The 15,589-nt window shown below is 38.4% G+C and overlaps 1 protein-coding gene across 1 annotated transcript in view; it reads left to right on the top strand.

The window, feature by feature from the left end:
- The first annotated feature begins 3,557 nt into the window (after positions 1-3,557).
- The window catches only part of LOC111502761 (uncharacterized), a 40,349-nt gene continuing 28,317 nt past the window's right edge, over positions 3,558-15,589 (top strand). Inside the window, exons 1-4 of the mRNA XM_074174848.1 lie at positions 3,558-4,041; positions 7,133-7,206; positions 12,149-12,286; positions 15,296-15,464. Coding sequence (XP_074030949.1) covers positions 3,657-4,041; positions 7,133-7,206; positions 12,149-12,286; positions 15,296-15,464 — 766 coding nt within the window. The 5' untranslated portion in view covers positions 3,558-3,656. The remainder of the gene's footprint in view (positions 4,042-7,132; positions 7,207-12,148; positions 12,287-15,295; positions 15,465-15,589) is intronic.

Genomic DNA, 15,589 nt, shown 5'->3' on the forward strand with positions numbered 1-15,589 from the left:
ATCTTTTCCACCAACCGATTTCCTGGAGTCTTTGAAATCCACTAGATACTCGTTAGGAAAACTAGAGGATTGCTCTATTTTTCCTAGAGCAATTGGGGTTGGTCCAAAATATATGAATAATATTTCTCTTTTCCCTACATTTCACCCTCAATGTTATCAATACTCCCAATACAATTTCACAGCATCCAGTAGTCTTTCTGTGTCGTTAATATAGTTCTCAAGAAGGTGGATATTGATTATAATAGTAGGAGTGATTCCCCATTAGATATATCTGAGAAAGCAAATGCAATAATCCGGCCAAATCCAAGTTAGTATTATTACATCCATAAAACATCACGGTGGCTGGAAATCAGCTTCCGTAGCAGAAGTATATATAAAAGATGGATAACAAAATTGAGATTTCTGACAAAATATTCAATTGTCCAACTTCTTTCAAACAATTCGAAATGTCTTATAAAATTATAGAAACAACCCTTCAAGAAATATCTAACGTTTCTGATCAGCAACATGGAACATCTTCGAGAACTTTATGATGAATAATCAATTAATAATTGATTTAGTTGGAAAAAAAACCTTCAGAAGTTTATTTTGAGAATTATTTCGGCAGTGAAAAAATTAAACATTAACGCATCAAAACAGATGTAGAAATGTCAAGTTTGTTTGACAGTTGTCCAAAAAAACTATTTAATACATTATAAAATACCACTCAACAAGAGTCTTCACATTCTCTGATTAATATAAAATAAACAACAGGTGAAACCTTTATCGGCTACAGCATTTCCAGCAAATGCCTAGGGATCCAAATTTACTCTCGTAGAAATAATTTTCATCACAACTCAAATCATTGATTGGTCGAAGTAAACCACCTTTTTATTCACATCATTTACTATCCACTTATTCACAGGAAAACCATTTTATTTTCCCATTACACGTCAAGCTCCAAATTTTGCAATTACAGAATTTAAACCGCACTTCTCTTGCTCCAGCACACATAATGAAATGGAGGTCAGTAATCATTCAATTTCCACACGTGGACAAGTTATTATGTTCATTACACACGGGCTGTCTGCCAAGAAATAATTGTCACAATACAATTTGAATATTTGTGCCACCACACAAGAAAATATGACATTATCATCGATCTTGTACAGACAAATTGTGATGATTAAGTCAGAATCAACTAAATACTGAATGAGTTGTCACAATGTGTTCGTAACAATTGAAGAACGAGTTATGTTTAGACCACGAGGGTCAGAGTTATTTTTGGATTGAGGCAGTTGTCATATTTTCCCTACTCATCGCTGAGGATTCCCTTCATGAGTAGATTTACATATCCAAATGTATTTTTTCGATCAATATTCCTTTCTTTTTTCTAAAGATGTTCGGTATTTAACTCAAACCTGATTGAAAACAGAATTCTGCGCGGGAAATATAATGATAAGTTATTAAAGATTTGTCAGAGAAGATAACTTTATTCATAAGATTTTTAACTAGAACTAACTACTCACAAATTTTCGATTATGAACAAGACAGCAGGACAATCAAATATGAACTCAATAACATTTGTATTTACTCCAAACTTCATGTTAGTCAGTTAAAGAAGGTAGTTTCACAAACTAAACTGGACATATTTCACTATTACAGTAGCTTTTTTTGTGATGTTATTCACTACTTGTTATCCATTACGAAAAAGCTAACTGTGATGGCAAAACATGTAATATTTTTGTCAACGAACAGGTATAGTCGAAGTAAACGGTATTGTGCTCATTTAAAGTTGGCGACACCCTCAAAGGTCAAAAAAACCAATGCATAGAAATTAACCGGCTTGGATGATTTTTACTGAGCTTTATTATTGGCTGAAGACTCATAAAATTGAATTTGAAATCATCTTACGGTGGCGAATAGAAATCGGGTATGGTAATCGTCGTCGTGTCCAGTTCAGGAACTGATCGCGATTCGAGTAGTTGTAATTATTTAAAATTTTTGTTATCTGTTCAAAATGTGGCGCCCTTGTACAAGTACTAATAGTAATAACGAGTGTGATAACAACGCAGACAGACAGAAATCGGGTATGGTAATCGTCATCGTGTCCAGTTCAGGAACTGATCGCGATTTGAGTAGTTGTTATCATTTGAAATTTTTGTTATCTGTTCAAAATGTGGCGCCCTTGGACAAGTACTAATAGTAATAACGAGTGTGATAACAACGCAGACTTTTTCCAGTGAAGTGATTCCAATAGCGATAGTGAACAACGCAAAAAAGAGATACCACTGAATAAAATTAGGATGCGTTTGAATTTCGAAACACAGAGTATATAAGAATCTACATGTCAAATTTGGTTGAGAGGGAAACAAACTATTACAAGCAACATCAGATAGAATAGTCAAAAACAAACCGTATGGACGCAAGACGCGATGTGATACAGGATTACCAAAACCTTTAGATGTTCATCTAATAAAATCATTGAAAAAATAATATACCACTGTTACAAAAGCAATGAGATTCCTACAACTGAAATCATAAAGAAGAGATTGAATACTTCCGTGAGCTGCTGTGACAAAACTCTTCAGAATTGGATAAAGAAACTAGGATTTAGATTTAAAATAATAAACAAACGTCAATCAGTTATGTGAAGCAGACGAATAGTGGAATTGCGTAACAAATACTTAGAACAAATAAATAAATATAGACAAGAACAACGGCAAATTTTCTGTTTGGACGAAACTTGGTATGACACTCACGATGCAGTTACAAAAGGGTGGACTGATGGTTTGAGAATGTGTACGCCTAACATGCCTGCAAACAAAGGATCGCAACTGATCATTGTGCATTGCGGAGGAAGTAAAGGATATTAGTTTGAAGAAAATGGAAAAAAGGAATTTCTTGTGTTGAAAAAGCATTGCTTTCTGACAAAAAAAATACTTTTGAAGTCAAGGCTTGGCTTTGAGGTTAGTGCACTGTCTACAATTGCTGAATCACTGTTCACGTTGAATGAGTCAAAATTTCCACCTCCTTTCACAACTTTTCGAACATTTTCACTTCAATTCACATCTAATGGTATTTTTTTTTGGTATTATTATCTATATCAAATTAATTTTTGTTAATTAATCCAGTTCTTCAACAACATTGTCTTTGTTCGCCATGTTGTTCTTCCGAAACAAGTGCCATGCACTTATCGAACTATGTATATGCTCAGTTATGGACGAAACAGACTGGTTCAAATTTGACGATAGTCGTGTCACTAAGTTGTCTGGCGATGTATTGAATTTATTGGAGCCTCTGGAGATACCCTACATTTTGTTTCATGAAAAAGAGGACATTGGCAAATTAAGATCTTCAGATGATGTGGTGCTGCGGGTTTTCCTGCAGCTGAAAAAGCAAACGCGCCACTGGAATTAATGAAGTTGCCCCGGAGCGCCAATTAATTTTTGTTGTTTCATAATTTCATGATTTGTATTACTTTCTCCTTTGATAATCTCAAATTGTTATAAATATTACCTAACTATTACATATTTTGAATATGCTGCAATATCATTAACACGCTTCATATCATCGTAATGTCAAAAATTTGACAGTTACTTCGAGGTCTCAGCAGTTGACATCTAATAGTCGAAGAAAAAAACGTCATTATTTTCGTTAATAATGAACTTCCATTAATGGGGTCCAAATCAGCAACTCGAGGTATTGGTTCTCAGAAAAAAATTGGGTCAAAGGACTTGAAATTACCCAAACTCAGAACTGTATCAGAAGAAGTGGTCAACATTGTCGAGGCAGAACGATCTCTCGAAAGTGATAAAAGTACCGATGAGGAATTGTGCCGGACTGACTACAGGAAACAGTTATACAATACGTTTTTCAGTACTTTGATGAACGATATTCTTTCAAATCGGGAAACTCTGAGTGTGAGTCAGTCAGCTGTTGAAGACACTGGTAGTATCAGTTGTGAATATGATCCTCAAATTAAATCAAATCTGATTCCCTCAGTCGATGGATCCAACAGCGCTGTGGAAAAGTCTACCAATCTGACATCCTCCGTTCCAGGTAACTACAAAAAAGTATCGATTTGAATTTTGAACTATTAGGTTTTTTTCAAAAGTTAGGTTTGTTTTATGGGTTTACTTCAAACTGTGATATGCGTCATTTGACTCAGTGCACTTTTGCCACCGTTAGCATAAAAATTGTGTGATCGGGATTCGATTAGGTCGACGAAGACTATTTTTGCCTGGTCCTGATTGGCGAAGGTTCAACCGGTGAGAAAGTTTTCGAAGTGCTTGACAAGATGGTAGTCGGTTGGTGAGGGGTCTGGGGAGTATGGTGGATATCGCAGAACTTCAACGCTCAATTCGTTCAATTTTCAAGCGGTGATTTGTGAAACGTGCAAATGGGTGTTGTCGTGGAGCAGAATTGGCCCTCTTCTGTCACCCAGTGCTGGTTCCTGCTGACGCAATTTTCAGCATATTTCGACGATGTTCTCACAGTAGGACTCTGCTGTGATGGTTTGGCCCGGTTGTAGATAATTATAATGACGTGGCAATTTCTGTCGATCTTTCAGATCGTGAGTCACCTACTTTTCAAGCTCTTTGATCTTTCCAATACGTTTCAAACCATCAAAAACTGCATGGGAGCTGACGCCCACTTCTTCCGCCATCCCACGCACCTTTTGTGATGGATCAGTCTCCATCAGGGTCCTGAATTACTGTAGGTCGACCGCTTAGGGGCTCATCTTCGAAGTTGAAATTTCTGAAACGAAGTTTTGCAAACCAACGTTGAATAGTACTTTCATCAACACCATCATTGCCTAATGCCTGGTTAATTTTTCGAGCTGTTTCAGCAGCTCTTTGCTTCAATTCGAATTCGTCTAGAAAGATTGTCCGAAAATCGCTTCACGATATCATATAGTTACGAGTATAAGCTGAAAAGAGGCAAAAAACCAAAATTTGGAAAACATTGAACACCATCAATGTATAGGGTACAAATATCTCTTCCGATCGGTGTGTACCACGATACAGTAAAATGAATATTTATTGTTTCCATTGTTTCTCCAAAGACAGTATTTGTTCTTGTATATACATATTTTAAACAGTAGAACTCGAGAAGTTGTTTCTGAGGGGCTTCTCACCGGCCACGACAGTCCGGCTACCGTACCTGATCTGAATCAAAATAAGACCTGGTTACCATGGTTACCAGCGCTAATGATACCACTAGCATGAGAAACCGGTCCGTGGTCTTACCCCGTTTTAAGTGTTTGTTTGAAGGTGGTTGACAATGTTTCGTGGTGTATTTCATCAGTTCGGATTTCCATTGTCTAGTATAATATAAATTGATTTGAAATCCCTGATAAAAATTAAAAAGGTTAACCGAAAATAACAATTTTATTAAACAAAAAAAAAACTGAAATTACAAAGAGATAACATACAAGCAACAACCAAAACCGATCATTAGCTCCAGAGATTCAGCCACTCAGAACTTGTCCAAATTTTTACTATCAATAATTAAATCATTGCAAGGTAAACCATCATCTTTTGTGAAAAATTTAAGGCATTTCGTTGAACTACTAGGGGAAATCGAAGTCAGAGACCAGGATCAACTGATCAGTTTCGACGTGGAAAGCCCCTACACCAACGTTCCTGTCGAAGAAGCACTTCAAATGATACAGAAGAAGCTATCCGAAGATAGGGACCTGAAAGATAGTACAAACTATCTACTAACTAGGATGCTGTGTACGAAACTGCTACTTCCAACTGAAGGACGAATTCTTTACGCAAGATGAGGGACTGCCAATGGGATCGCCACTTCCATCGGCAGTCCATATATATATATATATATATATATATATATATATATATATATATATATATATATATATATATATATATATATATATATATATATACGGAGTAGTTTGAAACTCTGGCCATTGAAGGAGCACCAAATCTGGTTAAGATACGTAGGCGACACCTTCATAATATGGAACCATGGGAATGCAGAACTAGACACTTTCCTGAAACATAAGTCCTTCCATCACTTCCACAAAGTAGAAGGAAGATCTAAGCATCATCAAAAATAACCTTCAATGGAATGGTTACTACAGAGTGATGGTAGAACGAGCTTTAGCTAAAAGCAAGAGATCCACAAGGAAAAGGAGCCGCCACAACCAGTACTTGTTCTTCCCTACATCAGAGGATTATCGGAAAGGATAAGAAAGATTGGGTCCAAGTATAACATCAGGACCTGCTTCAGATCTGGGAACACTATCCGTAGCAGCCTCACGAAAACCAGGCCACCAAACTCGGACAGCGATTCCAAGAATTGCATTTACCGGATACCTTGCGAGTGCGGAGAATCATACATTGGTGAAACTGAGAGGCCATTGAATGTTCGCATTGCCGATCACAAGAAACACACACAGCGAGGGAAAACCAGCAAATCAGGAATAGCAGACCATGTTTGGACCCATCAATACAACATCGAGTGGTCCCAAGCTGAGATCTTGCACAGAGAGGAACATTGGTTTAGGAGAAAATTCAAGGAAGCTACATACATGTTGTCCAACAACGTATTCAGTCAAGCCAGCGTAAAAATACGCAACATATGGAAACCCATCATCAAGCGAAAAATGGCCAACTCCTGCCAAAACGGTCATCTCCCACGGAACCAGTGAAGCGGAAAATGGAAAGCGGGAATAAGCGAAAGTACTCGAACGACCTATAAATAGTCATCTCTCGAAAGAATCAGTCCAGTCATCACCCGAAGACGATTGTAGATACTAACAATCGAAACGCCGTGAACTAATGTGACTTGGAATCTCTCCACTTTTTATTTTCATTTTCTTTTTTCATTTCTTCATTTTTATTTATTCAATTGTTCTATTTTTACTTGTATTTTGTTTCACTATTATTTCATTTCAGGTTTATTTTGGTTAAAATAATTGTTATTTTCAGCTATCCATTTTTAATTCTTCTTTTTTAGTTGTTTCATGGATTTCAAATCATTTTATATAGTAGACAATGGAAGTCCGAACTAGTGAAATTCATTATGAAACATTGTCAATCACCTTCAAACAAACATTTGCTTTCATAGTTTCTATGAGGAAATTTGATCATTATTACAATCGCTTCTATCTTTTTTTCAGAAATGGTTCCTTTTCAGAACCGAAATTTATCGTCTTTCGAAAGGATTACCAATGTTCAAGAAGTGTCGCACACTGTGAGTAGCTACCATATATGCTGTCTGTTCGAAAAATGAGGTGAATTTTAATTTTCTCAGAAAATATATATCAATTCATCAATTTATGTTTTGTATCCTTCAGATATATTACACTTGGGCCATCGTTTTTTCATGGATCACTTCAATTTTGGGAACAGAAAAAAGTCGCAAAAGGTTAAATTTGATGAATATGGGAGGCATGATTACGGTGTTGTTTCTGCCCAAAAAATTACGAATGAGCAATGACGATTGAGTAGGTGCATTATCGTGGTGCAAAAGCCATGACTTGTTTTTTCACAATACCGGACGTTTTCTTCATATAGCTTCTCGCAAGCGGCGCTCAACTTCAAGATAATACACAGAAAGAATGAAAGAAAAAAGAAAAGAAACTCTTCATTCAGTTCCCCGTACTCGAAAAGATGTTTACGGTGAATACCAACGTGCTAACTGGAACCTGTTAATGGCTAGACAACCAACATTGCCTAGTTCTCTCAAGGTTATATTTTGGAATGCCAACAGCATTTCAAATAAGAAATTCGTTTTTGAGAATTTTCTTATACAACAAAACATCAATGTTGCACTGGTGCAGGAAACCCACCTGCACAATGAACCTTTTGGTATTCCAAACTACCGTTTTTACCACAGAGAACGCGTTGGACGTGCTGGAGGAGGAGTTGGCATTTTTGTCAAACGTAATCTTCCTCACGTACAATTCGGCATTGACTCGGATCAGTTACATGCCACGGAAGCCGTGGGCGTTGAGCTCTAACTGAGAAGAGGTCGTCATAGACTAATCTCAGTTTACAACCCTCCGCGGAATCACTGGATGAACTGCTGACGTCGACAAATACCCCCACAATTGCTGCTGGTGACTTCAACGCCAAGCACAATCTGTGGAGCAGACTCACCAATGCGAACGGCCGAGCGCTCCATGCGCATGCTGACAGGCATGAGTATCGAGTGATGGGTCCAGATGAGCCCACGTTCTACCGTGGCGATTTAAGGCCTGACGTGCTTGATATCGCACTGCTCAGGAACGTCTCCATGTCCTGCGAAGTGTACACTTTGTCGGAACTTAACTCAGATCATAATCCAGTCATCCTGATGTACAGACTGTGAGGCGCTTCAAACTCGCAACGGTCTCGACGCGGCAGTGGCAGATTTCGAATTGTCTCTGAACAACGCTTTTCGCGCAGCCACAACCAGGACAGAGTGTCCTCTGCGGACCTACAATGAGTTTCCTCCCAGGATAAAGAACCTTATCCGGGAGAGAAATCGACTCAGAAGAGTTTATCAGTGGACTCTCTACCCTGGAGATAAGGCTGCGGCTAGCAGGATGGCCAACCAGGTTAAACAGGCCATCACTAATTATAGAAACGAGAGGTGGAGCGAGTATTTGGAATCGCTCGAACCTGGGGATGACGAGCTCTGGCGAGTCATCCGCAGGCTCGAGAAGAGCAAAACCGCTCCCTCACCTCTTCACGTACAGCGCGGCATTTGCTACTCTCTCGCCAAGAAGGCGTTGGCTTTTGCAGACACAATGGAGAGTCAGTTTCAACTTTACGTTGATCCGGATGATGATATTGACCGTGATATCCGGCTGGAACACCAGGTTAGGCGCATACTTAGGGAAAATGATGACGATGTGATCCATCCAGCTTCGGAGGAAGAACTGAGGGGGTACATTAGGGCATCCAAACCCAAGAAGGCTCCGGAAATTGATTCAATCAACAATAGTTTGTTGAAGCAGCTCCCGGAGAACTTCATCAGATACTTCCCTCGAAGATGAAAGCATGCCGTAGTTGTCATGATTCCAAAACAGGGCCAGAACCCTCTTTTTCCCAGAATTATCGCCCGATTAGTCTGCTTTGCTCAACGGCTGAGTTGGCTGAACGTGTTGTGCTGCAAAGGCTAACGGAAGAAGTTGAAGACCGGAATGTTCTGCCTGATGAACAATTCGGCTTCAGGAGGGCACACTCCACCGAGCTGCAGGCCTTGAGACTCCATCTCCATCTCAGAGCTGAACAACAGGAAGACAGTCCATCTCGTCCTCCTGGATATTTCGAAAGCCTTCGACGGAGTCTGGCATGAAGGCCTGCTACACAAAATGCTCGATTTTGATCTGCTTCGGGATCTGGTCCGGTGGATTAGGTCCTTTCTGAAAGTCAGAACATTTCAGGTCCGAGTTAAAGGAACCCTGTCTCCCGCCAGGGAAATCGAAGCTGGAGTGCCTCAGGGAGCTGTGCTGTCTCCACTACTGTACATCCTTTACGTGAGCGACTTTCCAAGGTTCGATCACGTGAAGGTTTCCCTTTAAGCCGATGATACGGCTCTCCCCGCTTCTTCCATGGGTCGGGCGTTGGCGGTCGTCTACATGCAACGCGCATTGGACGACCTCGAATGCTGGTACCTTGACTGGAAGATTCGACTGAATCCAGAAAAAACTCAGGCGATAGACTTGGGGGACGTGAAGTTTCTCCAGACGTAATGGTCACGATATCAGGCAGGGAGATCGAATGGCAAACGCGAGTCAAGTAGCTAGGTCTTTGGGTAGACCGCCGACTCACCTGGGCAAATCACATTGATTATATCAAGAGCAAAGTGCAGATGAGGATAGCTAAACACTATCCTCTGGTCAATAGAAATTCGAAACTCAATCTTAAAAAAAGATTTTACTATACAACACGATGTACAAGCCTGTCATCATGTATGCTTCAGGTGCTTGGGGACAAACCTCTCCATTTTGGAAAGATTGCAAAACAAACTTATGAGGATGCTGGTGATTGCTCCATGGTTCGTGCGGAATGAAGCCATCCGCAGAGATTTGAAGCTGTTAACTATACGGCAGTCCATTCAGTCGAAGAATCAGAGAGTTTTCGAGTTAGCGGAAACTCATGATAACCCATTAGTTAGGGAAGCTGTAGATTACACTATAGATGACCTCACTCCATTCAGAAGACCACGTCGCTTGGTTGAGTGAAGGCCCCACGACGTCTGTTAAAATGAACAGTTTGTTCATCAAATACTCCAGTCAGAAAGGGCCAGAGCGGCAAAGAGGTCATTGACCTTTATGTCGCCACCAAACTACCTTACGTTATGAAATATTTGTCGTCCTGACAAATCTCAGTTGAAAGGGTAAGGGAAAAAAATTCCAACCTGATGGAAATGAAGATGACTATGATACGTGCATTTTTTGGTATTGGCTCTCCTGGGCCCTTCCATTGAGACGATTGGACTTTGGTTTCGATCTGGATCGCCATTGACGTCATTCAACATTTCCTGAGCGATGCTCATGAGACAACTTTTTTTTTCAGAATCCAGCAATTTTAGAACGATCTTCGCTGCTATACGCTGACGTCCCCAGTGCTATCGATACGCTGACATCTTTAGTTACTCCTCTTATAGTGATTCGACGATTTTCTATAACAATTTTCTTCGCTTTTTCAACATTGTCATCTGTTGTTAATGTGCTGGGGCGTCCATGGGTCGTCATTCACATCTTCTTGACCTTCCGTGAAAAGCTTGTACCACTTGTAAACATTTCTCTGACTCAGGGTACAATCAACGTATGCCACTGTCAACATTTCAAATGCTTTTGAGCACATCGTTCCATCTTTCACACAACATTTGAAGCAAATACTTTGATCCATTGTCTTCAATAGCAGAAAATCGCCAAACACGCAAAATATTTCAAGTTTTATGTCTCTCACCAACAAAGTAAACATGCTAAACAGCTGAACTGTGAACATATGTTCAAGACAAGTGTCCCAACATAAAAAAATCGCTAATGGAATGTACGCAGCCCGCAAAATTTGAATATCCACCTAATTTTTTGAGCAGTACACGTGTACATTATTTTTCAGAAACCATTTAGAAGCAACCCACTGTCGTTGGTCTGGAGAAAAACCACAACATTGACATCTGTAACGAAAGTTAGCTTTGGACGTCAGAGCGTGTTGAGAAAATAGAGTAATTGAGCAAGCAATGGTGATTTTGTTTGGCTTGAGCGACATAATCCTAAAATTCTCAACTCCTATTAAAGCCCTTTATTGTTCACTGGTCCGTCCACACCTGGAGTAATGTTCTTCTGCCTGGTCCCCTCATTGTTTTACTTATATCAGGAACATCGAAAATGTCCAACACAACTTCCGTAGATACATAGCATATAAATCGGGTAGTCGTTGCGAGTATGAGTTGCTCTGAGCACAGGGAAACTAGAAGGAAACAGAGAGATCTGACATTACTTTTCAATATTATTGACGGCAAATTCAGTTGCGCTGAACTCCTAGAAAAAATCTACATATTCAATACCGCTCAACTCCACAGCAACAAACATTCGAAAGCTACATTCCAAGAATCTTACAATTAGCCAATGGTAATGTTGATCTTGAGATGTTTAACATCTCCTTGCATCATTTCAAAACTCAATCACGGAATAGTAATATTTCAGTGTATAAGGTAGTTTATGTGGTATAAGTTTTATTGTCGCTCATTGTTTTTTGTCGTTTCATACCCCAAAATCAACCCCTTTCAAACTTTAAATTCACCCCTTTCAAGCTATTATTAGTTGCAGTTTGTAATTCAGCACCTCATCTGATTTTTTTTTTAAATTATAATTTAACATTGTAATTTATAGTTTAAATGGGCTTGCTCGTACATAAATAAAACACAAAAGACCTTCCTTTCAAATCTATATTCTGGTACAACTGAACTGTGGTCAAATAAGAAACTCAGAACATTTGCGCTCTGTCTAACGTGAGTGGGTTCTTTCTGATGAGTTTCCCCAAAGACCTTGTGAAACGTACTTAAGCATAACGTTCATCGTCAATGGCTTGACCATTCACAAATTAGTGAGAGCTGACTTAAGGTTTTCTCAGTATCGACTAAGATTTTTGTTTTTCCGTACACATGTATCAACTGGATCAAAGTTAATTTTTTACAGACTGAAGTGAGTGTCGAAAATGAAACAAAAACAGAGAGAATAGAATTTAAGAATGGTAACATTTATGTAGGAGACACTCTAGAAGATTTGATGCATGGAAATGGTATGTTCATTTGGAATGATGGAACGATATATGAGGTGAGAATGAATATAAAAGTATTTGCTAGTACTGAAGAACAATATGTCTCTATCTTGGGAAAGAAAGGTTCTGGCTTTCTTCTTCTCCATATTTACACAAAAGAAAAGAGGTAAATTTCCAGAGCTGTGTATATCATGCATAGGAGTTACTTTCATATACAAACTCTAATTCAATATTCATATGGAAGTAGTTATTTTGAAATGGCTTTTATAGTCCAAGAAAACGATATAGTGCAACCTACATTCCAACAGCTCCACTTTAATAATATAGTTAGGGAGGTAACAGATTGCGTTATTCAATACTCATTACTGAATATATAAGAATAACAATAACTATATAATAAATACATATATATATATATACAGTGCTAGTCAAAAGTCCCCTCCCCCCCTCGTATCTTTTGAACGGGTATACTTCTGATAATGAAATTTGGAGGGTGGAAATAAACGGATGTAGGCTTCTTAACTGGTCATAACAGGTGACGCAATAGTCATAAATGACGTCACAAGGCCACTGTGACCAAAAATTTTAAATGGGACCCTATGGCAAGTGACAGCTCGTTTGAAAGGTATTGAAAATACCTATTCAGTCATACCAATTTTGTTTGGGTTTCGGCTGATTTTGATTGATAAATTGAAGAAATACGAAAATTATAGTTTCGCATTAATTAATAAAGATTTAAGAACCAGTTCTTATAATAAGTGTTCAAAATGTGCTCCATCTACTTCCTGGCAGTAATGCATCCTATTGCTAAACTCTTGTCGTACTCGTCCCAGTGTGTCAGCGGAAATTGCCCTACATTCTTCAACAATTCGTTGTTTCAGAATGGCAATACTGTCAGGTGCTGTAGCGTAAACCTTAGATTTCAAGTACCCCCATAGAAAAAAATCTAATGGTGTAAGGTCCGGTGACCGAGCTGGCCATTCGATCGAACCTCGTCGTCCAATCCATCTACCACGATATTCTTCATCTAGGTAACGTCTTACTGCACCGTAATAGTGTGCAGGAGCACCATCTTGTTGAAACGTTATTTCCAAGTTGTCGAATTCATCTGGATTATCTTCTAGAATTTCAAGAATTAACGCCTCAATATCAGTTTGTAACATCTCCAGATACAATTCACCGGTTAAGTTAGCATTGAGAAAAAGAGGCCCAACTATGTGGTTTCCCAAAATACCTGCCCAAACATTTACTTTTTCTGGAAATTGAGTATGTTTTTCACGAAAGATGTGAGGATTTGTGTCACTCCAATACCTCACATTTTGAGTGTTAACATTTCCATTGAGAAAGAAAGTACTTTCGTCACTAAAACAAATTGTCTGTATGTAGCCTGGTTGTTGGTTCATTTTATCGGACATAGTTTCACAGAATTCTAGTCTTCGGTCGGGGTCATCATCTGAAAGTTGGTGCACCATTTTTAATTTGTATGGATGAAATTTGTTTTTAGCCAACACCCTATGTACTGTCCTTTGACTGACTTCACAGATAGACGCAACTTGGGCTGTGGAAGAAGTAGGGTTCACTACCATTTCTCCAAGTATGTCAATTTTTTTGTCATCACTAATTGTTGGTCGACCAGATCGTTTGGCATCTTGAACACTACCTGATGCTTCAAACTTCCGAAGAAGCTCCCTCAAATAAACCCTCGATATAGGGCGATCGGGGTACCTCTCATTAAACAGTCGTTCCGCTGCATGGAAATTGTTTCTACATTCACCAATTATTAAGATAGCTGCTACTTTGTCGGCTACAGTACGTACCATTTTGCCTATGTAAACACTTAAACGTCTCGTTAAACAATAGCTTAGGTAAATTTTCAAGGTATAAACACTTTTGACAAGTAGATAATTCAAACACGTCAACCTTTTTGACAATGAACCAGAGGCGTACTTTAAAATCTTTATTAATTAAATGCGAAACAATAATTTTCGTATTTCTTCAATTTATCAATCAAAATCAGCCGAAACCCAAACAAAATTGGTATGACTGAATAGGTATTTTAAATACCTTTCAAACGAGCTGTCACTTGCCATAGAATCCCATTTAAAATTTTTGGTCACAGTGGCCTTGTGACGTCATTTATGACTATTGCGTCACCTGTTATGACCAGTTAAGAAGCCTACATCCGTTTATTTCCACCCTCCAAATTTCATTATTATATGTATACCCGTTCCAAAGATACGAGGGGGGGAGGGGACTTTTGACTAGCACTGTATATATATATATATATATATATATATATATATATATATATATATATCCAATATATATCCAATCTCCATATATTCTTTTTCGACTAACATCACTTTTTTAATCCTTTTCTGCTAGTCATCTTCGGTAATATTAGATACTTCTTCAATTAGCTCTATTACCTTCTTATCAAATTTTGTTTACAGGCACGTTAGGAGTACACATTCTCGAACCATCAGTCCATCCTTTCGTAAGTGTGTCGTGAGTGTCACACCAAGTTTCGTCCAAATAGAAAATTTGCCGTTGTTCTTGTATATATTTATTTATTCGTTCTAAGCATTTATTTATTCGTTTTAAGTATTTGTTACGCAATTCCACTATTCTTCTGCTTTCCATAACTGCTTGACGTTTGTTTATTATTTTAAATCTAAATCCTAGTTTCTTTATCCAATTCTGAAGAGTTTTGTCACAGCAGCTCACGTTATGGCCGGAAGTATTCAACTTCTTCCTCATGATTTCAGTTGTAGGAATCTCATTGCTTTTGCAACAGTGGTATATTATTTTTTTCAATGATTTTATTAGATAATCATCTAAGGGTTTTGGTAATCCCGTATCGCGTCGCGTCTTGCGTTCATAAGGTTTGTTTTTGACTATTTTACGTACAGTTGATAAAAGAATTTCGGTCAAATCTGATGTTGCTTGTGATATATCGTTTCCCTCGAAACCAAACTTGCATGATTTACACATCTTTGTAAATAGTTTATTTTGGAATAGATTGTTATTTTTCTTTCTTCGATGTAATCTACACATTTTTCAAGGGCCAATTCAAAAGGGGTTATCCTACAGGCAGAGGAAAAATGACTCTCCCGGAACTGAGTGTCTATGAAGGTAACTTTGGCAATGGCTACTTCCACGGTGAGGGAGTTTTTAATCTTGTATACACCCCAATGATATACAAAGGAAATTGGGTGAGCGGTAAGAAACATGGTAGGTTGAAATGATGATGATTTAAATGACTAATTCTTGATTAGCTTTTCTAACATTATTATTTATAAAAGCCGTTTCATGAATGAAGGTTTTGAAATATCGAAAATGAGAAGATTTCCACAACG

Source organism: Leptinotarsa decemlineata, unplaced genomic scaffold, assembly GCF_025532065.1.
Source record: "Leptinotarsa decemlineata unplaced genomic scaffold, Ldec_3_MD MMD2_tig00000882_RagTag_RagTag, whole genome shotgun sequence".
NCBI classification, from domain to species: domain Eukaryota; kingdom Metazoa; phylum Arthropoda; class Insecta; order Coleoptera; family Chrysomelidae; genus Leptinotarsa; species Leptinotarsa decemlineata.